The following is a 22,022-nucleotide window of genomic DNA, read 5'->3' on the forward strand; positions in this document are numbered from 1 at the left end:
CTAAATAATGATCAAAAGGATTAAGAAGTGTGCCTTTAATGTTGGAAAGAATCTGCTTCTTTGCTAGAATTTGCATGCCTTTTTCACTCATATGGCCAAAACACTTGTGTCATAAGTTTGGTGAAGAGGTATCTTCCACAGTACTTACGCCATTCTTGCACACCTTTACTTGAGTCTTATAGAGTGTATAACATGTATTTCCTCTTGCTATAATAAGAAATCCTTTAATAAGCTTATAGTCACCTTTGCCGAAGTAGCTCACATAACACATGTCCAGAAATTAAATTGAGTCAAAGGTCAAGAAAATATCTCACATCTTTCAAGGTAAACATGCAACCCACATCTTTTTTTTTCTTTTTTTTTGAAAGAAAGTATTTCGATGTACACATCACCTACTCCAACTACTATCATGCCCAACTTGAGAACACTATAACACATGACTTGCATGTATGTTGCAAAAAGATATCTTTTGCAAGTAGCATGAAACGAAGCACATGTATCTACTACCCATTCGGTTTCTTGATACCCCCCATGGAGACACGCAATATCATAGACGTGAATATCAAAACGTCACCATCAGATGTAATGGCAGTCGTATTTTTATCTTCCTACTTTTCCTTTCCTTTTTCTTTCTTTTTCTCCTTCCTAGGTTTTCAGCATTCATTTTGTAGTAGCCCAACTTGCCATAATTATAGAAATTGACATCCTTCCTGGACTTATATTTACCTTACAACTTCTCACGGTGAGGCTTTCAAGTTTTTCTTCTTCTCCTCACTTTGGTAGCAAGTACTTGTGAGTGAATAGAACCAAGTGACTTTCTTATTGTTTCCTCATTAAGTATGCTACTTGTAACTTGACTCATAGTAACCACACCATCTAAGGTTGAGTTGCTAAGCGGTAGCACTAGAGTTTTTCAATTGTCAAGCAAGGAGCTAAGTAATAACAATCCTTGTAGTTTATCATCCAACATCATCTTCATAGTGGTTAACTAATTCACAATGCTCTGCATCTCGTTCAAGTACTCCACAATAGACCTCTCTTCTTTGTACTTAAGATTTATGAGCTTTCTAATTCAAAAAGCCTTAATCCCATTAGTTTTCTTTCATACAATGATTCTAATTTTTCCCATTAGGCCTTAGAGGAAGATTCTTTTGATACATGGTGAAAAACACTATCATCCAACCATTGTCGAATATGTCCAATGGTTTTCCTATTTAGCTTTTTCCATTCCTCAACTGACATATCCTTTAGTTTGGCTTCATCTGTAGCATCCTAATTTCATCTAGCCAATTATATACACACCTAAACATATATAACTACCTTACAAAGAATACAGTGAAAACTTAAACATAACGAATCAATGTAAAGGGTATAAGTAATGAAATTTTGGGGATGAAATTTTGTTTAAGGGGGTAGATGGTAACACCCTGAACTTTTCAATACACGAATATTAAAAGTTCTCGAGTGTTACCATGAAATTTAACTTAATGTGTACATGTGTACAATACCAATCTAGTTATCCTAACATTACATCTATTTTCCAACATGAATGTGACCATTGAGAATGATCTTCATCCATAGATCAAGCCATCCGACCGTTGATTTTAAGACAAGATCATCATATGTCCAAGTATTTCCATTTTTCTATCATAACCAACTATTTAACCAACTATCCATCGATAACAGATCCCTTCCGTAGGGCGGGTTGATTCTCAACACGGGTCCAGACCTCCTCCTACCAGCCAGCAGTGGACTCAGCCGATCAGGGGTCAGCTTGGGGCAGGGATATCCATCAACGGCCAGCAGCATTGTCACTCGAACTCAGATGTCCAGCAACATTTTCCGATCAGAGACCAGCAGCATCGCCAATTGTCCTTAGACCTGCAGCAACGTTGGTCGAACAGGGGACAGCAGGATTCCCCTGTTCTCGAGCCTGGTGGGGTGCAAAATCAAGACCACCTTTTCAGTCAGGGTGAAATTGTTGCCCATGTTTAGAGTTACTTCAGCGGACTCTTTGGTCCTACCGTTTCTCCCAATCAGACAATTCTTCAGTGTTTACACCTCTGGACTTCCAAAGCTAGTAAGAAAACCAAAATCTCACATCTCATTGGTCTTGCCCCATGCATCATAATATGGGAGATTTGGATTAGTAGAAATTAGGGTTGATTTGAAGGTCACGCGATGTCTGCAAATCAGATCACTTTCAAGGTTTCCCGCTGGTTGAATGAAATTGGCTCTTCCATCTCAGCTCCGGATAGGAATTCTATGATGGACTCCATCACCCTTCAGGCCCTAAGGATGAATAAAGTTAAGTTTCCCCCTGCTGGTAAACACATCATAATTAAATGGTCTAAACCCCCTCGGGGCTGGTTGAAGCTGAATGTTGATGGCTCCTCGAGGGGTAACCCAGGAGCGAGCAGAGGGGGAGTCTACAGGGACCATCATGGCAAGCTCATTTTTTCCTTTCACGGAAGCTATGGCCATTCAACGAACACAATTGCAGAGGCCCAAGCCATGCTAAATGGCATAACGATATGCTCCAACCTGGGCCTCTCCAACATAATTGTGGAAACAGATTCGATGACCATTGTTAAAATGGTCGAAGACCCTCACTCCCTCAGCTCTTGGAACATCTGGTACAAGCTGGGAGCGATCCAGCAATTTTTTCGGTCCCTTAATCTCACTTTCAGCCACATTTTACGCAAAGGGAACTCAGTTGCAGATGCCTTGGCCAGAATGGCTAGTGAAGGATGCCCAAATAGGATGTTTGGATCCCGTCCTGATCTTCCGAGGCTTGTGTGTGGTGCCCTAGTCATGGATAATGTTGGCATAGGGGCCATTAGGCATGTGTAAAAGGGGCGTCAATCTTATTTTTTGTCTAAAGTTAGTGAGGGCTCCTTTCTCCCTTTTTATTCCAGTTTTTTCGAGTGGTTCATGTGCAGTTAAAGTTATATGATGGGAGTGGTCCACTCCTTTTTTGTTGGGACCCTCCTGAATGGCTGTAAATTTTCAAGAGTAATGAAATTTTCGTGGCTTTTGAAAAAAAAATTACTATCCATCAATAGGTAAAGATATCTAACTATCCACTTTGAGTTTGGACTACCCCTTCAAAGTAAGCTAACCACTTGATATCTGCATTTGCTCATACACATATCAAATTGAGATGTTGATCCGTATATCTTGTTTACCACTTATGAATATGCTTAACTCACCATCAAAACTACAATTTGAAAAACTTAGACATGTGAACAAGTTACTTGAATCTAACGGTATATATGTTTTACCTCTTAATCACTCCAAAAACCCACTTCTGATCATCCGTGTATAAAACTGACCATACACCCACTTGCAAACATGATCAGAGTATTAACCATCAAATTTTTCTATTTTTAACATGTCATCTGACCATCCATCATATTGGTTCATATATGTGCATTCTCTTAATTAATTTAGTGAATAATTCTTTATTCATAATGATTTAGACATAAGTTCTTTTGTAAGAATTACTTAGAAACGTGCCTATAACTATATAAAACTATCAGATTTCCTAAAACTCTCATATCAACAATAATTATGAAAATGTCATTAACCTAGACCCTTGAATCTAAATCACTTACTTCTTACAATCCATTTGATGTGAAATTTTATACTATATCTATGTATCATAAATTAACCATACGTGTCAAATTTCAGCTTTAAATCATTGTAAAAGTGACCCAATTGATAAATCAGCCCCTTAACCATTGATTTTGGTGTCCATTGAGTGAAGAAATCCCGTGGGTAGTCGTAGTAGGTCATATGAATGACTTGGATTACCCATCATATGGACCAAGTGTGAAACATGAAGACCCCACTTTGGTAGGCTTTTCCTTAGGCCCAAGTTATCCTTACCAACTCCTTATAAATCTAGATCTTCCGATTTAACCACTTCCTGCCGTCTATCACAATTCAAATTTGGACCAAACTTTAATCTCATGTGACTATGAGGTTATCCAAAATTTAGGCCCCGATATATGATCCTACACCGTTGAATGTTGAAGTCAGTTCCTTCATTTTGATGCAAAAGGTGAAATTTCATAGTTAAGCCTTTTCCACCATTGATCAACCACCAACTTTTTTCTAGCCATTTGCCTATCCTGACTACACATTTCTTCTAAAATTAGGCCCTGATCATTAAGTGTGAACCGTTAATTAAGATTAAGTTAGTTTTGGTACCCGTTAGGAGAATTTTCATGACAGGCCAATCTAAATTTTAAATCACCAAGAAAATCATATACCCCAGCCCTATTTGACAACCCTGACATACTGGATGAATTAGATTTAAAGAAAGATTGCTAGAAAATGTCAAATTGAAGAAACCCAATCCAAGTGGGATGTGAAACACACGCCCACTCCTTTATAAAAGGAGGAGTGCGTGCCCTTCTCCACTCACACGCCAACACTCCGAACGTTTGAGGAGAGAGAAAGAAAAAGAGAATGAGAATGAGAATGAGAAAGAAAAAAGAAGCCTAGAAACCCATCATCATCTTCCTTCTCCACATGTGTGGTGTCTCCCTCTTGCTCAAACGATGTCGTGATTCATGTAAAAGCTTTCCTACATAGATCTCTACTTAGAGTTTAGATATAAGGCTAAGGTGAGGGATTCCTTTAAGCTTACACTAATTTGAGTTGATATGATTTATCTTATTTTTACACACTTTCATATTCCTGTGATTTTCCATACAATTGATTGATTTACCACTATCAATTATTTATCCTTTTGAAAATTATGGTTAAGGTATGATTTTAATTATGCGTGATTTTTATGAATTTATGTAGGGTAATAGATATAAGTCTTGCCCTTTGTCAATTTTGAGAGTGACTCGTGCTTCCACTATATATTAAGTTGGCCTTTTACTCATCTCCCCTTGTTTTATTGAGTTAGCCTATTTGCTACTTTTCTCTTTTATTGAGCTTACTGCTACTTTTCTCCTTTATTAGTTTAGCCTTGTGTTACCTCCCTTTATGGATTGGGCATTTGTGTTGGAATTCCAAAACTCTCATGGTTCAATTTATTTCCCATTTGGTGCAAGTGATGTGTTAAAGGTCTCACATCAAGTGATTCATATATTTTATCGTAGATGTAATGTGCTCTGGGTAGTGACCCTCTTAGTCAATGAGTAATTCCATTAATTTTGAGTAGTAGTGCACAAATCGATGAAAGTAATCCATAATGCGTGTTATATCACTTCCGGGATTAGATGTCATAAATAGTTGCTCCATGAACAAATCGTATCACGTAATTCATCTGATTCATGTGTTGTGCTGCATCGAGATGTTCACGTAAACCCACGGTAGTGTTGGATGCGACGACGAATCTCCATAGTTATGGGATGCGAGGCAAATCGAGTTTTCTATGAATTATATTTCACATTGTGATGGTCACTACGAATAATGAGCCGTACACACTTTGTTAGGCATGCATTCATATATATATATATATATATATATATATATATATATATATATATATATATATATATATATATATATATTGGTTATACATATTGATGCCACTCGTACTAGTGAAGTACGAGACGTATCAGAACCCTGACATTATTCTAATGAACCTCTTGAATTATTGTTAATCTTAAGGATAATCATCACTATGAGTAGGGCATTGACCCTCTCCAAGCATACAAATGTTGCAAATGAATGACAGGTTGATGATATAGCTGATATGAATCTTATAGAGCATAAAAAACACTAACCAAACCCTCAGAGACAATTACCGATGAATCTAGAGATTGAGAATAGAAACCTCACTATCCTGGATATGAATCTTCTCTTCAAATTGACAAAAGGCTTGGATCAAGGCTCTAGAGAGAGCTTAGCTCTTTTTCCACACAAAACCCCCATTTTCTCCAAGAGGGAGCAAAAGAAAACCCCAAATAATTGTTGTGTATATTTACGTATCAAAAGCCTAAGGCAGTCAACAGGTCAGGCCTGGGGTTGGTCTTGGCCCAAATTTTGAACTGTTTTGGGCCAGGCCATCGAGCCGTATTCGAAATTATGTTTTTGTAGGCCCAAGCTTGACCCATTGACACCTAACTAAAGTCCATTATTTTTTTTCCTTTTATCTTAAACAAAAGGGTCTATACCTCGGTTTTAGGTTCATTCTATAAAATTATTTGAAAATATGAATGGACGGCATGGATGAGAGACATACATCATTTTGGGGTCCACAGAGCAACAACCATTAGCCATTAGTAGCCAATCCATTTCTCAGGTAACATACTGATGGGTGCTTACTTAATTATGGGCCCACTTTGATATATTTGTTGCATATCCATGCCATCTATCAGTTTTTACCAATCATTATAATGAATGGTCTTAAAAATTAAGCAGATCCAAGTATCAATTGAGCCCCACCACAGGAAATAGTGAACATTAAACGCCCACCATTAAAACCTTCCTAGGGCCCACCGTAATGTTTATATTCCATCCAAACATGTTGATAAGGTCACTGGATGAAGAGAAAAGTCAAATATCAGGTTGATCTACAACTTTTTTGGCCCCTATAAGTTTTTATCGGTCAATCACCACTCTTTCCTGTGGTGAGGTCCACTTGAAATTTGAATCTACATTATTTTTTTGACCATAAGCTAAATGTGATCTGAAAAAACAGTGATTGATTGCGAATATATCAAGACAAGCCCCATGGTCAAGAAAACACTCACCACGATATTACCCAGGTACATCTGATCACCATTGAATATTGGACTCATAGGTAATACTGTTGGTGCGGCAAACTTTGTGGGCCTCAACAAGTTTTCAGTGGTGGAGTTTAATCATCACTGCTTTTTATGGCATGGTCCACTTGAGCTTTGGATCTCCCTCATTTTTAGCCTCATGCCTTAAAAATGTTATGAAAAAATTAGATGGATGGTGTGGATATGAAACATACATCATGGTGAGGACCATGTAGCTTTGTCACGTCAACATAAATATGATATTTTTCGTTTAAATGAAATAGTGTGACCAAGAGAGCCAACAGGAGTCTGATCTCATTAATTTCTATTGGAACACATGCATTAGGAAGATGACGGGCACTAGGGTGACTCTGCGTTGTGGGGAGCTATATGTAAGAATCATTTTAAATTATTTTAAAGTTGTTTTATTATTTATTCATTTCATACTGATAATATTTTATTAATATTACAGAACGAAATGCTACAAATTCATACTCAATCTCAATCGGAGGACATTGTACCGTTGATAGCAAACGAAGCATGTTTTAGGGCCCTTGGCTCTAGATCTAGATACGTCTGTAGTCTCAAGCACGGGGAGGTGCCTTCATCGACCCATCGTATCCGTGCTAATGTGGATGAGGCTACGAGGAGGGCCGAGCAGGAAGAGGTAACATTAGCTGAGCTTAGAACTAAGGTGTAAGTCATGGAAGGGATGATAAATGATATGCAGACACGACGGGCTCAGTTAAAGGAGATAGTGCGTACTCTCATGTTACAGCAACCCCAATCACATCCCCAGTAGTAAGTTGAGTATCGCGTTTAAATTATGCAAGTAATATAGAATAGTCACTAATCATATTTTATTTTAATTATTTTGCAGATTTTCCTACAGACTAATGCTATCTTCCTAAGCCCCGCCGCATTATCAAGGACGCACATTTTTTATTGATTTTTATTAGACAAGTTGGACATGTGTACTTTTTTTATGTTATGGATAATTATAAATTTAGTTTTAATTTAATTAAATTATTTTTATATTTCAATGGATGATGATGAATATTGATTAATACATGTTATTTTATTCAATTAATTAATTAAAATAAGAAAAAAAATATTTTCAAAAAATATTTGTATTAAGGACAAATTTTACCTGTCGCTAATGAATAAATCAACATAATTCATGATGACCAACACTCGTTGACAAAAGTCTTTGGCGACGTGTTTGGTAATTTTAGCGACGAATAGATTCATAGCACAAAATCTTTATTAGCAACAAGTTTCAAATTTAGTGATGTTTTATTATATGTAATGGTGACGTATCAACTCATCGCTAATATTTTGCAACAAGTTGTTAGGTCGTGGCAAATAATTAACTCATTGACAACAATTTATTGTTTTTGTCACTAAATAGAATTTGTGACAACACATTTACGACAAAATTAGTTACGATCAACACTCGTCGCCACAAAGACTTTGGCGATGACTTTATGTTTTTTTAGCAATAAGTGCACTCGTCGCAAAACATCTTTATTCGCAACGAGTTTCATGTTTAGCGACGTTTTATGATATGTAATCCCAACGTGTAAACTCATCGCAAATAAGCTATATTTAGCAATATTTTATTAAGTCGTCACAAATAATTAGTATTTACAACAAAATTGGTGACAAGCAACACTCGTCACAAAAAAGCTTTTGTGACAAGTTTATAGTTGTTAGCGATTACGACGACTCATCGCAAAACATCTTTATTCGCGACAAGTTTCATATTTAGTGACATTTTACGATATACAATGTCCACATGTTAACTCATCGGTAATTAACTATATTTTGCGATAAGTTATTAAGTCGTCGCAAATAATTGAGTCATTGGTGACGGGTTGGCGTTTTTGTCACTAAGTAGAATTTGTGACACAAAATTTTAGCGATGAGTTTGGAGTTTTTAGCGACGAGTCAGCTTGTCAAAAAAAGTCTAAATTGTTGTAGTGATCTAAAGCCTAAGGCTATCAATGGGCATGGCCTGGGGTTGGTCTTGGCCTAAATTTTGAACTATTTCAGGCATTCAAAATTCTGATTTTGCAGGCCCAAACCTGGCCCATTGCCGCCTTACTAAACTCCTTTCTTCTGCTTTTATGGGCAAAAAAAAAAAACAAAACAAAACAAAAAAAAAGGGGTCTATGCAAAAAAAGAGGATATTTTCCCTAACTTAGGCTCATGTGTGGAACACCTCCACTCGAGGAGGGGAGGGAAATCCCAAAAGTGCCCACCTAGCTTCCCCCCGCATGATGAAAGGCTTTGCGTAGGGAATCCGTCTGCCACCAATATCTCACCCCCACACCCGATCTCTCTCCACGACCATCATGTCCCTTTCCGTGCCTTGTACGCCCCCATACCCCTTGAATATTTAATCATTGTACTGTTGTACGAAAAAAGACTGGACTTTGGACATTGAAAGCCCACTTCACACGGCTTTATTTTTTTTTCTTTTAATCCCATATTTACACCGAAATGATGGTCATACAGACCATTGTGAGCTGTACTGCTCTTAGTTGCACAAGGACACATGAACAGTCGGATCAATTGATCTAGATTGTTCATTAAGCACTGCCCATGCTTCGTAGACCACAATGTAAAAAATGGCATTGATTGCACACTCATCATCATCCAATCAACAGGTGAGATTTTAGAAGTGGGGCAGGTGATTCCCTAGGAGGGAAAAAACAGCCTGTAAAATGATTGACTAAGATTTTTCCTGCGAAACAAGTCAGTAAACGATTTAAGTCGTCCATTTGATGGGGTCCCAATGGGGATCGATTTAACTAAAAGATCACAACAATAAAAAAAAAATAAGGCTTGAGAAATAGATGGCTATAAATAAGAAGACCGACTTTCAGATGGAAATGATAACCTGTATGGTGTGGTTTTTGCACTGTATTCCATGAAATGGACAGACTGGATCACTTGATTGGATTGTTTATTTGTGTCTATTTAACTAGGAATACCACACCATAGAGTGCTCCTCCCAGCTTTTTTCTTTAGCCCAGGCTTTCCAAGAAACTTCACTTGAATCACTTGTCAAAAGCAAGCCTTTATAAGTAAGTCCCGTGAGTTATAAAAAACGAAGTTTTGGGACTTTATTTTCAAACGAGGCGGCATCCATCTCTCGTCAGCGTACTCATGGAGATGTGCTGATGCGTGAATTCGTACATGTGGGCCATGGTTTGGTGATCCAGAGTCCAAACCATTGACCACATGGAATTCGAGTCTGATGAGCTTCCACCAAAATCTTTAAGAATATTGCATAAACCTTTTAATCAATGGCAAAGAGAGAAGGGGGTAAAGGAATGAAGTATTCCAATGAAAAAAAAAAACAAATATTTTTTGGCTAGGATCTTCTAGGGGATTTGTGGGGACACGGATTGGGTACTACCCCAACAGGACCTAGCAAGAGACGGACAGTCCTGTCAGGGGATCTGTGGGGCCCACATTAATGTATATGCTATATCCACGTCATTCATCTATTTTGAAAGATCATTTTAGGCGAAGAACCTAAAAAGGAGGTAGATTGGATGCTTAAGTGGACCACACAACAGGAAACAGTAGGGATTGAATTTCTAAAGTTGAAAGCTTTCTGGGGTCCATCATAATGTTTATTTGTCATCCAACCTGTTCATAAGGGCACATAGACCTGTATGAATGGCAAACTTGAACATCAGCTTGATCCAAAACTTGTCCCCCACGAAGTTTTCAATCCCCACTGCTTCCCTTGGTGTGTTCCACTTGAGAATTCAATCTGCCTCCTTTTTAGGTTCGTGGATAAAACATATACAGCATGATGGGCCCCATAAATCCCATGACAGGACCGTCCTTCTCTTGCTAGGTCTAGCGTGGAGTCTACCATCCATGTTGTGCCCTATCAAATCAACAGTCCTGGACACCAATCTGGATTCAAGATCTACACGTGCCAAATAAGTGACAGATCTCAACTGCTCATTAGATTGGCCCAACTATGGACTTTCCCTTGTACAAAGATATTTGTTGTCCACTCATCCGGTGGGGCACCACACGTGTATAGATTAAGGTTTGTTGGCCATTCTTATTTTAGCCATCCATTTTATTTCGTACAAGTGGGACCCACATGATGAGAGAACTAACTTGAATTTTGGGCTAGGGCATGTGCATTGTGGGATCCACCTAACAAGTGACTCGGATCTTGCACCTGCGGTCAGTCAATCATCTATTTCTCTTGGCATCCGAATTAGAAATTTCCGAATGTAATGTGTTACACACATATAAATTGAGTAACATTCTCTTGTTGGAATGAGAGAAAAAGTAACTCAATTTCCATGGATTGGCGATCCCTTGTGTGGTTGTGGGCTTTGGTTTTTGTTCAATGCCATCTTTATTTGTCTTTTGGATGCTTAGAAAAGGAGAGGATTGCTCTCTTGGAGATCAAAGCTTCTCTCAACCATCCGAACGGATCTTCTCTTCCTTCATGGAATGATAGGAGTGATTGTTGTAGTTGGGAAAGACTCAAGTGCAACAACAAAACCCAACGAGTCACTGAAATTTCTCTTAGTAGAATCAGCAAATTCAGATTGGAAGATAGGTATCTAAGTGCTGACCTATTTCTTTCCTTTGAAGAACTCCAGGGTCTCGATTTATCTTACAATTATCTGCATGGTTGGGTGGATAATGAAGGTAACTCCCATCTCTTGTCGTAAGGAGTGTTTGGTTACACCAAATATCATGAAATTTCATGATCTTTTGCACCATAGAATGATTAATCATGAAATATCATAATATCTATGCGGGACAAACATCATTATAAGTTTTTGCAAAGAAATAGTTCGTTTGTGATGGAACCAAATTCATGCGTAGCTATTTTCTTCTTCTTCTTCTTCTTCTTTTTCTTCTTCTTTTTCCAAATGCATGCTTCGCTTTCTTTTTCCTTCGAGATAGGAAGCTTACGTTCTGAGCCTATCTCACATGCAGGATTTGGAAGATGGTCGAGATTGAGGAAGCTAGAGAACCTTGACCTTTCAGAGAATCACTTCAACCAAAGCATCTTGCCGTATTTGGGAGCCCTCTCATCTCTTAGAAGTCTGTCTCTAGCAGGGAATCTAATTGAAAGTTCCCATATAGGTTTTGAAATGTTGCCCAGGTTGAGCAAGCTAGAGCATCTAGACCTATATGGCAACTTATTCAGTAAAACCATTCTACCATATTTGGGTGCACTCTCATCCCTCAAGAGCCTTGATCTGAGTTTCAATAAATTTGAAGGATGGTTTCACATTGAAGGTTAGTTGAGCAAGATTCAGATTAGCATGATGAAATGAACCGTATTTATTTTTAAGAAATTCAAAAAAATAAATAAATAAATAAATCAATCAATCAACAAGAGGCAGGATCCACTATATATACTACTTCTAAAATGAAGATGTGTGCATGGCACCTAATCCGGCCATCATGTGCACCCCAGTACAAAACTCAGGTGGACGACACCATGGGTACAGTTGGAATGAGGACGGCCACTACTAAAAACTTTCCAGACTGTCTAGAGCTGTCCATGTTTACTATTTAGTTTATGTCATCCAATCCATTCAGGAGTACACTCCACTAAGTATAAATATGGACATCCAGAAAATCAGTCCATTCCAAAACTGACGTGGGCCACACCACATAATTTAGTAAATTTAGGCATGATTTTACATGGTTCCATCTGCCCGAATTTTCGGTCGGCCTGATTTTTTGGAATCAAGGGAACATATATAAGGGTTCACATGCATAAGATGAAAGGATTGGATGTCATGCACACACCGTGATTGGCCCTACACATCACTTTGTAAGTTAAGCTTAGCAAAGGAAGCTTTGAGTTGGATTCGGCCTCATTCCCCACCAACTGAAGTTCCAGTATGCAGAACATATCTGGGGCCCACCAATGTCCTTTTACATTCACTCAGTCCATTATTTTTGCCAGTTTACCTTAGAACATGAATTCAAAACTGAGAAAGATCCAAAACTCAAATGGAGCATGACACAAGAAACAGTGGGGAGTGAATGCCCACCATGTAGACCTTAGTGGGGCCACAAGTTTTGAAGCGTGCTCATTATTGTGTTCTAAGATCATTCCAGTGCGAATAACCTTATCAACAGTTTGGATGGCATATAACCATCAGAGTGGACCCTGGGAAGGTTTCATATGTGTTTCCATCAAAACTGGTCCTTGCCATGTGGTCCACTTGAGTTTTGGATCTGCCTCATTCTTGTAGAGGGAAGCATTTGATTGCACAATTTCATGATATTTTGCACTAAATTAGGCTGATAATAATGAAATATCAGGATCTGTTTTGGAATTTAGTGTAATCAAACACACCCAAAATGATATATATTAACAATATTTTGGACCTTGATTGAGTAGACATGCCCCAGTAACATGTCCAAATTCTCTATTTGATGTTTTTTTTTTTTTTCCTCTCTTTAAACTATGCAGAATTAGCAAACTTGAGCAAGCTGGAGGTGTTGGATTTGGAAAATAATGAGCTGACGGGGTTTGTTGCTCCACTTGCGGAGGCTCTAACTTCTCTTCAAGCCTTATCTTTGAGTTCCAATCGACTTAATCGCTCCCTAACTCTCGAAGGTAAAATCCATTTGATATACAAAAAAAAAAAAAAAAAAGAAGAAGAAGAAGAAGAAGAAAGAAAGGAAAATAAGTCTGCACAGTCTACATCTTGAATTGGGGATGTGGAAGAGGGAAGAAAAGACCTAATACTTATTGTAAAAATTAATTTTATATATATCTATATATATATATATATATATATATATATATATATAAAGATGATTGGATATCTTTAACCCCTAGCCTACTCTACAAGATATAAACCGTTGAGATGACTTATATTCACTGGATGATAACTTTGGATGGGTTGAATTAGCTTGGATATGATTTAGAATTTGGATGGTTATCTTGGATCAACAAGGTTAGGATGATAAGGTTTGCATGGCTTAGATGGGTTAGATAGATTAGGTTGGTTGGGTAGGATGAGTTATGTTGAGTGGCTAGGATGGGCAAGATTAGCTAGAATGGTTGGGTAAGATGGGCTAAGTTGGTAAAATTGATAGGGTTAAATGGGCTAAGCTTAGAAAATGGTGGCTAAGTTGGGGGTGAGAGCCCTCTCCCTCCTTTTCCTAGTGTGTGTTGGGAATGAAGTGAGGGTATTCGTAGATGGGGGAGTGGCAATAATATGGTTTGGGTAGTTTGGAAGGTAAAAATAACAAGTAAATGCCCTTTATCAGTTTAGAGAGTTTTGGTGCCACATGACACCCCTACATTGGACCATGAGGTGGTAGGCAGTGTAATTAAAAAGATACCCAAAGACATTTTGGGGAGAGTATTGACTTTTAGATGATCTCTCCCTCAGTCGCACCTCCCAAGGAAACTTCTATCTCCCTCCCCCAACCTCCCTTGTAATTTGAGCTATGCCAACTATGTGGATGACACTTGAAATGCCTCCCACCACTAGGCATTCTTTAGGTTATTTGAATGATGAGTTGGACAGTGGGCAGCACATTGCGTGTCGCCTCCCACATGGCTCTACACACTTTTCGCCAAAATGCACATATCTCTCTCATTATAACTCTATTTCCAGTGTTCTTTTACTTGTTGAAAAGTTAATTCGATAAGCTTCTCAATAAGACTGAAATTACCTCATTTGGAATCCATTTGAGCTTGAAAAGGATGGTCAAAGTCACTTAGATAGTGTGACCCTCATCGTTTGTAAATTTCATCTACACCGCTTCAATAAATTGTCCATCTCTATTAATACTCATTAGATTTAAGTGATTTTAGGCTAATTTAAAAGATGATTGGATGTGCTTTCCAATGAATTATAAATCACCTTCGTCCGAAACTGTTTCACCTGCAATGCCATCTTAAGAAGACTGAGTAATAAGTGAGTTGTGGGCTTGGCTTTAGGTCTAGGTTGGACAAGTTCCTATAGAATTTTTAGGCTTACTTTCACGCTTACCTTTGTATTTGAAGGATAGAATTTGGGCTTGGTTTTGAGAGAAAATTACAAGTCACACACAGTTTGGATCATGTTGTAATTGGCCATCCCTCACAAGGTGTGGTGTCTACATGTACACACAAATAACAATGCTCCAATAGCAATGCACATTTTTCTACATTTCAAGTCAAATAAAATTTATCTTTACAAACTTGACCAATCAAAACTATTAAAAACAATAATATAATTAAATATAAATACTTTTTAAAAATAATTCATAATAAAATCCAATTGTTGATTTGATTCGACGCCTTACATAAGTCCCATGTGCATCATCATTACCCTATATTTACAAGTTTCTTTTAACCCATCTATGTGACCCAACCTTTATTTAATCTCTTTACCATGTACTTTTGACCTAGTCAAATATGTGCACATGGCCTTAAGAATACATACCTTTATTTAATATATTTTCCAATGTACTTTTGACCTAGCCGAATCTGCAATGTACTTTTGACCTAACATAACCTATGCCAGCTTATGAAAGTTTTCTTTCTCTTAATATAGGAGTCTTTAGTATAAAACGCTTGGATTCACCTCTTATAATTATCTAAATGTCCTTACTTTAGAATTCTTTCCATATTCTTGAATAATTATAATTTTAGTATTTTGAGAAGCTAATTGCATGAAGATTTTTTTTTTCCCCTTCTTTCTATCATTATATATTGTAGAGATCAATAAAATTAATACAGGTGAGAGTTACTTATGATGTTCATTTTTTTGTAGGTTTGTGCAAACTGAGGAACCTCCAAGAATTGGACATAAGTGATAATGAATTAGAGGAGAGCCTACCTCCTTGTCTTGGCAACTTGTCATCCCTTCGATTCCTGGATCTCTCTCGGAATAGATTGGGAGGGTTCATCTCCTCATCTCTCATTGCCAATCTAACAATGCTGGAGTACATTTCTCTCTCTTATAACCGTTTTGAGGGGTCTTTCTCATTCAGCTCATTTGCTAACCTGTCCAAGCTAGAGGTGGTGGAACTTTTAGTTTTAAAAAATCCCAAATTTGGAAAAGAATTTATAACTTATCCCAATCAATTAGTTATAGGAACTGAATCTCCATCTTGGGCTCCTACATTCCAGTTGAAAGCCCTTCACTTGTCAAATTGTAACATCAACAAGCCCACCGGTATCATTCCCAACTTCCTTTCCAGCCAAAATGACTTGAGATCGTTGGACCTTTCCCACAACAACATGGAAGGGAAGTTCCCCTCTTGGTTGTTAGAGAATAATCAAAGATTAGAAGTACTAAACCTAAGAAGCAACTCCTTCGTCGGCTCATTCCATCTGCCACCTCATCCTAGCAACCTGCATGCATTTTGGTTCGACATGTCCAACAATCATATCCATGGACAAATTCCTCGAAATATAGGTTTGCTCCTTCCAAATTTAGAGTACCTGAACATGTCCACAAATGTTCTGGATGGCACCATTCCTCCCTCAGTTGGTGACATGAAACAATTGATTTCTTTAGATCTATCTAGAAACAATTTCTCAGGAGAAATACCAGAGCAATTGGCCACCGGTTGCATCTCATTGCAAATTTTGAAGCTCTCAAACAATGCATTGCAAGGCCTAGCATTTCCGAAGCGTTCAAACTTGACTCAACTGACTTACTTGTCATTGGAAAATAATAGGTTCACAGGGAAGATCTCACCTGGTTTGTTCAAAAGCTTACAACTATGTAAGTTGGATATCAGTGAAAACTACATCTCGGGTAGTCTTCCTAGTCAGATTGGGAACTTTTCCGATTTGTTGACGCTTGTCATGTCTAAAAATTATTTTGAAGGCCCTATTCCAGTTGAGTATTGTAAACTCAGCATGCTTGACCTTTTGGACCTTTCCCATAATAATATTGTTGGGTCCATACCTTCATGCTTTGACCAAACTGCTTTGAGGTTCATGCATTTGCAAGGAAATGGGTTCACAGGATCAGTGCCAAATGCTTTATCCAATATTTCCTCCATAGTTACATTGGACATCCGGTATAACAATATATCTGGTAGCATTCCCGATTGGATTGGTGTACTTCCAAATTTGAGGGTACTTCTACTTAAAGGAAATCATTTGCAAGGTCACATCCCCATTCACTTGTGTCAACTGAACAACATCAGCATAATCGATCTTTCAAAAAATAATCTCTCTGGGGAAATTCCATCATGCTTAGGTAATATGATGTTAGGGAGCCGGGAAGTAATTGATTCATCATTTTTTCGTCAATATTACTACTCTGGGATGAGTATGAATAGAAGCACGTATATGCCAAAAAGACGTATTCATGTGTATCCGCCTCTCAATGTCTACGATGATTCTTTGGAGGAGCAAGAAGAAGTGGAGTTTATAACGAAGAGCAGGTCAGAGACTTACAAGGGTGACATTCTTTACTTTATGTCCGGAATAGACCTGTCATGGAACCAATTAACAGGTGAAATCCCACCTGAAGTTGGAAATCTAAGCAGGATGCATGCATTGAACTTGTCGAACAATCAATTAACAGGAGAGATTCCAGAAACCTTCTCCCACCTAAAACAGATAGAAAGCCTAGACCTCTCTTACAACCGATTGAACGGGAAGATTCCTTCTCAACTAACTGAGCTCAACTTCTTATCTACATTCAGTGTCGCTCACAATAACTTATCGGGTAGGATACCTGACATGAAGGCACAGTTTGCAACCTTTAAAGAAACCAGCTACGAAGGCAACCCCCTACTCTGCGGACCACCATTGAAGAGTTGCTACTCCACTTCTCTACTACCACCTTCCGTGCCGACAACTTCAGATGATGAGGAAGAAGATTTTGACATAAACTTCTATGCGTGCTTTCTGGCATCTTATGTTGTGTGGTTCTTGGTTTCCGTAGCAGTTCTCTATGTCAACCGCTACTGGCGAGAAGTGTTCTTTGGTTTCGTCGACAGATTTATCTATTCATGCTACTATTTTGCTTTGGACAACCTTTGCAAAGCTATTGCCCATGTAACTAAATAAACTCCAAACTTGATCACTTTTTTCCATATGTCTAAGCTGTATAAGATTAATAACCATGCTCATGCATCATTGCTCTTTTATCCTGGTCCTTGTTTTCCCTTCATTTTGTGATTAGATATGCAAGCAGGTTGATCTGCAAATGTATGATTTGATTAAGAGGGACTGATAATACCCATTGATGTTTCCAAGCACCCATAATATGGAGGTGATTACATTTCAATCATTTCCAAGCACCCATAAATGAACCCTTAATGTTAGGGAATCTGGTGATGTTGAAAAAAGTTTTTTTTTTTAAGGGAAGATAATGATAATAAAGACATGTAGCGCGAACAAGGGTTGTGAAATGTCATCCCATGGTTTGGCATGTCGGATGCACACAAAAAGGTCCCACTCAAACAACACTTTGTCATAGGTAGCAGCGTTAGAGGTGTTGCATGTGAGCCTAGCAGAGATACTAGCATTTATAAAAGCCCATGTGAAGATGTTCGACATGCCGCCCTCAATAGTCCCAGTTACACATGCCTCATCCAAAATGAATGCCATAAAGAACAGCCCACACTCATTCATATACAATATATGTATGTATGGCACATCTTATAATTGGACAGACACAAGTTTGGCCTAAAAGCATAAGCATTATGAGTATTTAATGCATAGATTTGATTTGACACATGAGGGTGCGTTTGTTTGCAATTTCTACATAGGTTATGTTCGGAAGTTCTATCCTGTTAACTTCTAAATAGAACACTGCCATGATTAAATACAGTTTGGCTAGCTTTTAAAAATAGCTTATATTTAGAAACTTTTTCCACCAAGAGCATCCCTGCCTGATAGGCTCGGTATTTTTATCTATCCCTCTATTGTGGACAAACATCGGTAACAATCAATGCAAGCAAAGCAGAACCATAAAAGAAGAGAGCCAACCCAATACCTAGAAGCCAAAAAGAAAAACAAGAGACACTGGGATAGAATACAAGGATTACCTCTCTCTCCCACTCTTTCATCTTACGAGGAATTTCTCACCAAGGAAACATCCACACAAGATTATTAATGTCATGTGCCCTACAAAACCTGTGTTAATATTACCCATTCATTTGATGATCTTTACAGTAGAACATAATGACTATGGGCCCTATATAGACACTATTCATGCCATAAATAGTTGACGGTATATCTTAAAACGTTCATGTATATATAATAAGAGGGATTCAACACTCTAGATTGAATTTGGGCCTCAAAGCAGAAGATTGATTGGGAGCTAACTCTTAGAAGGTAAGACAATAGATAGAATACTAGTTGTTCTCGGGAAATTGAGATTGGGCGCAATTTCTACTGATCAAGGGAGAGCAGTGTTCGAAATATCGGTATCGCACAATGTATCGCACCCTTGGGATACAGATACGTATCGGTTATCGCACGGGATATATCAAAAAAGAAGTGCACATAATAAATTTCCTGTGTATAAGGTACTAAGTTATGTGTTATCTGATTAAACTAAGGTAAATATATTTAAATATGATGCATACCATTTATAAATGTATAAAGATATGTATGAAAATGAGTCACATCCAAACATCAATTGGAATTCATTTTATAATGTCATTTTAGGGCATGGGCCGAAAAATAAGGTAGATCTAAATCTGAGGTGGACCACAACACAAAAAATAGTGTTCATTGAATGATTACCATTGAACTATTTTGGGCCTATAATTTTTTTGGATAAAGCTAATATTTATGTTTTCCCATCCAGGTTTGTCAAACCTCATGGATAGATTGGATGGCAAATAAACATTACGGTGGGCCCTAAAAAGCTTCAATGGTGGACATCATTGCCACCACATTTTCTTGTAGTATGGTACACTTGATCTTTCATCTATCTCCTTTTTGGGCTCATGCCTTAAAACTACTTATAAAAATGGATAGAGGGTGTGGATTGGCTGGTGTACCATGCAAAGTATGGGCATGTGTCATGCCAAGATGGGACGTGGATTTCCTACTAAATCCTTTCGCAGGAGTGGGGCACACCGTGATGTTTGTGAGAAATCTACTTCATCCATTAGTTTTGTGAGATTATTTTAAGACTTGAGGCAAAAATTGAGTAGGATCCAAGACTCAAGTGGGTCGCAATAAAGAAAAAGGTGGGTAGGGAAATTCCTACCGTTGAAACCTTCCTGGGTTGACAGTGATGTTTACATTCCATCCATACCGTTCATTACGTCATCACTACTGGGATGAATTGAATACCCAAATCCCTTTGTCGTAAAATGTGTTCAAAAAATGGTGGACGGAGTGGATTTCTCACAAACATCACCGTGGACCCTACCTATGTTTTCAGCGCATGAACTTCATGCGAAGCCCAACGTCCACGAAATCAGATTGCGTACTAAGTCACTCTGTGCTTTTATCGTACTGAGTAAACTAATTTTCAATGGTAGAGGTTCAATCAAAATATTTCCTGTGGTGTGGTCCAGTTGAGATTTTAATTTGCTTCATTTTTTGGATCAAGCCATAAAATTATCTTTTAACATGGATTAGTGGAGTGGATAAAATAAAAAAATAATAGTGGACCCCACACAGTTTACTCGGTACGTTAGGGGTACTGAGTTACTCAGCACGTAATCCGCTTTCGTAGTCCGCATTGTACAAACGTGACATCCAAACCTCAATTGGACCACACCACAAATAGCAGTGAGGACAATGATTCTCACCGTTATAACATTCGTAGGGTCCACCATAACGTTTGTTTTCCATCCAATCTGTTCATAAGGTCACAAAGACCTTGATGAATAGGAAAAACAAATATCATACGATCCAAAACTTTTGCAACCCCAAAGGGGTTTCAATGGTGGACATTCAATATCCCGCAGCTTTTTTCCAGTTCTGCATAAGGGCTCGGGGCCCTTTTTTTTTGAAGCAGAGAGGTTCCGGCATCTGGAATCCTAAAATCTCTCCCAAATGCCGATTATTTCAACGATTTCGGCGGATTTTGCAGCCAAATCTCTCCAAATCAGAGGCTTCGATTCAAATGGCCCATCAAACGATATCTGAAGTTTTGGATTTTCGGTATCTTCCGGGGGTTTTCGGAGGAGTTTCGTCTCGCTAGGGCCCCATACCGATAATATCGGCCGATAGTATCAATATTTCGAACACTGAAGGAGAGTTGTACTGCATGGATCTCAGTAACCCATTGTTTCATGACCACCTAGCCAGTTGTAGGAGAACCACAAAAAGGGACGGTCCTCACCTATCATATCACCAAGGAGAACATACCACCTAATCCAAAAAAGAAACAGGCTAAAGCAAACAGCCCTCAAAGAGGTAAGAGCATGCCAAGGCCCTCAATACTCCCTATTTGAAAAACCTCCGCTTCCCATTCTAACAAGGGCATCCACAACCACATTTCCTTCCCTAAGAATATGAGAAACCCTGTAGTTAAGGAAAATACGTTTATGATAAATAGAGCCTAGACAATACCAGATATTCCAACAAGACATAGAATGAGGGTGAGAGACCGCCTCTGCTTTCACACAAGAGCTGGTTTCCATAGTTATGTTCATTAAGCCCAAATCTCTACAAATATCCAACCCATCTAGAATGGCCTAAGTTTCCACAATAGTGTTGGAAACCTGGCCATAAGAATTGTGAAACATAAAGATCATGTTACCCCATTGATCCCTATATATTCCTCCTCCTCCGTCACCTGGAATGCCTCTCACGAAAACGTCAACATTTAGTTTGAGCCAATCCTGCTCCGGCCTAGACCATTTGATGATGTCGAGCCTCTCTTCGCTCTTCCTACTACTATCCCCATATACTAAAGGGAAACTAATTCTGACATCAGTTCCTTCCCTTTGTGCAATATGCACATACCCACCTCCCTCAACCATATACAAATCTTACCTACAGTAGTCTCAGCCAAAACCAATCTCCCCTCAAATCGTCGATCATTGCACCCCAACCACAATTCCCAAACAATAAAACATGGGGCCATACCATTGAGTTTTTTGAAGCCTCGGTGATGAGCCAGCCCTACTTGACTAGTGAATGGTCCTCTAGGCAATCGATTGCATTGTAGGATCACTTCAAGCCTCAAGATCAAGAGACATGCATGCTTGGTCAAATCGACTCATATGTGTACTAGCTTTGACTAATCCCTAGAGCTAAGGATGTCTCGAGAATTCAAATTCTTAATATAATGAGCATTGGCTACCTTACGAAGTCAATTATAATGGCCCATA

At 38.4% G+C, this 22,022-nt stretch overlaps 1 protein-coding gene and 1 long non-coding RNA gene across 2 annotated transcripts; both read left to right on the plus strand.

The window, feature by feature from the left end:
* Positions 1–6,702: 6,702 nt before the first annotated feature.
* On the plus strand, positions 6,703–7,774 carry LOC131220572 (uncharacterized). The gene is made up of 3 exons (XR_009158692.1): positions 6,703–7,123; positions 7,204–7,488; positions 7,612–7,774. It is a non-coding gene; the product is annotated as an uncharacterized LOC131220572 (long non-coding RNA).
* A 3,776-nt stretch (positions 7,775–11,550) lies between these two features.
* On the plus strand, positions 11,551–18,071 carry LOC131220160 (cuscuta receptor 1-like). Its single transcript, XM_058215126.1, has 3 exons — positions 11,551–12,029; positions 13,222–13,368; positions 15,524–18,071. Exons 1-3 carry the CDS (start codon positions 11,588–11,590, stop codon positions 17,782–17,784), a joined length of 2,850 nt encoding a protein of 949 aa, XP_058071109.1. The 5' UTR covers positions 11,551–11,587; the 3' UTR covers positions 17,785–18,071.
* Positions 18,072–22,022: the final 3,951 nt, after the last annotated feature.

This window comes from Magnolia sinica, chromosome 12 (genome assembly GCF_029962835.1).
Source record: "Magnolia sinica isolate HGM2019 chromosome 12, MsV1, whole genome shotgun sequence".
Lineage (NCBI taxonomy): Eukaryota > Viridiplantae > Streptophyta > Magnoliopsida > Magnoliales > Magnoliaceae > Magnolia > Magnolia sinica.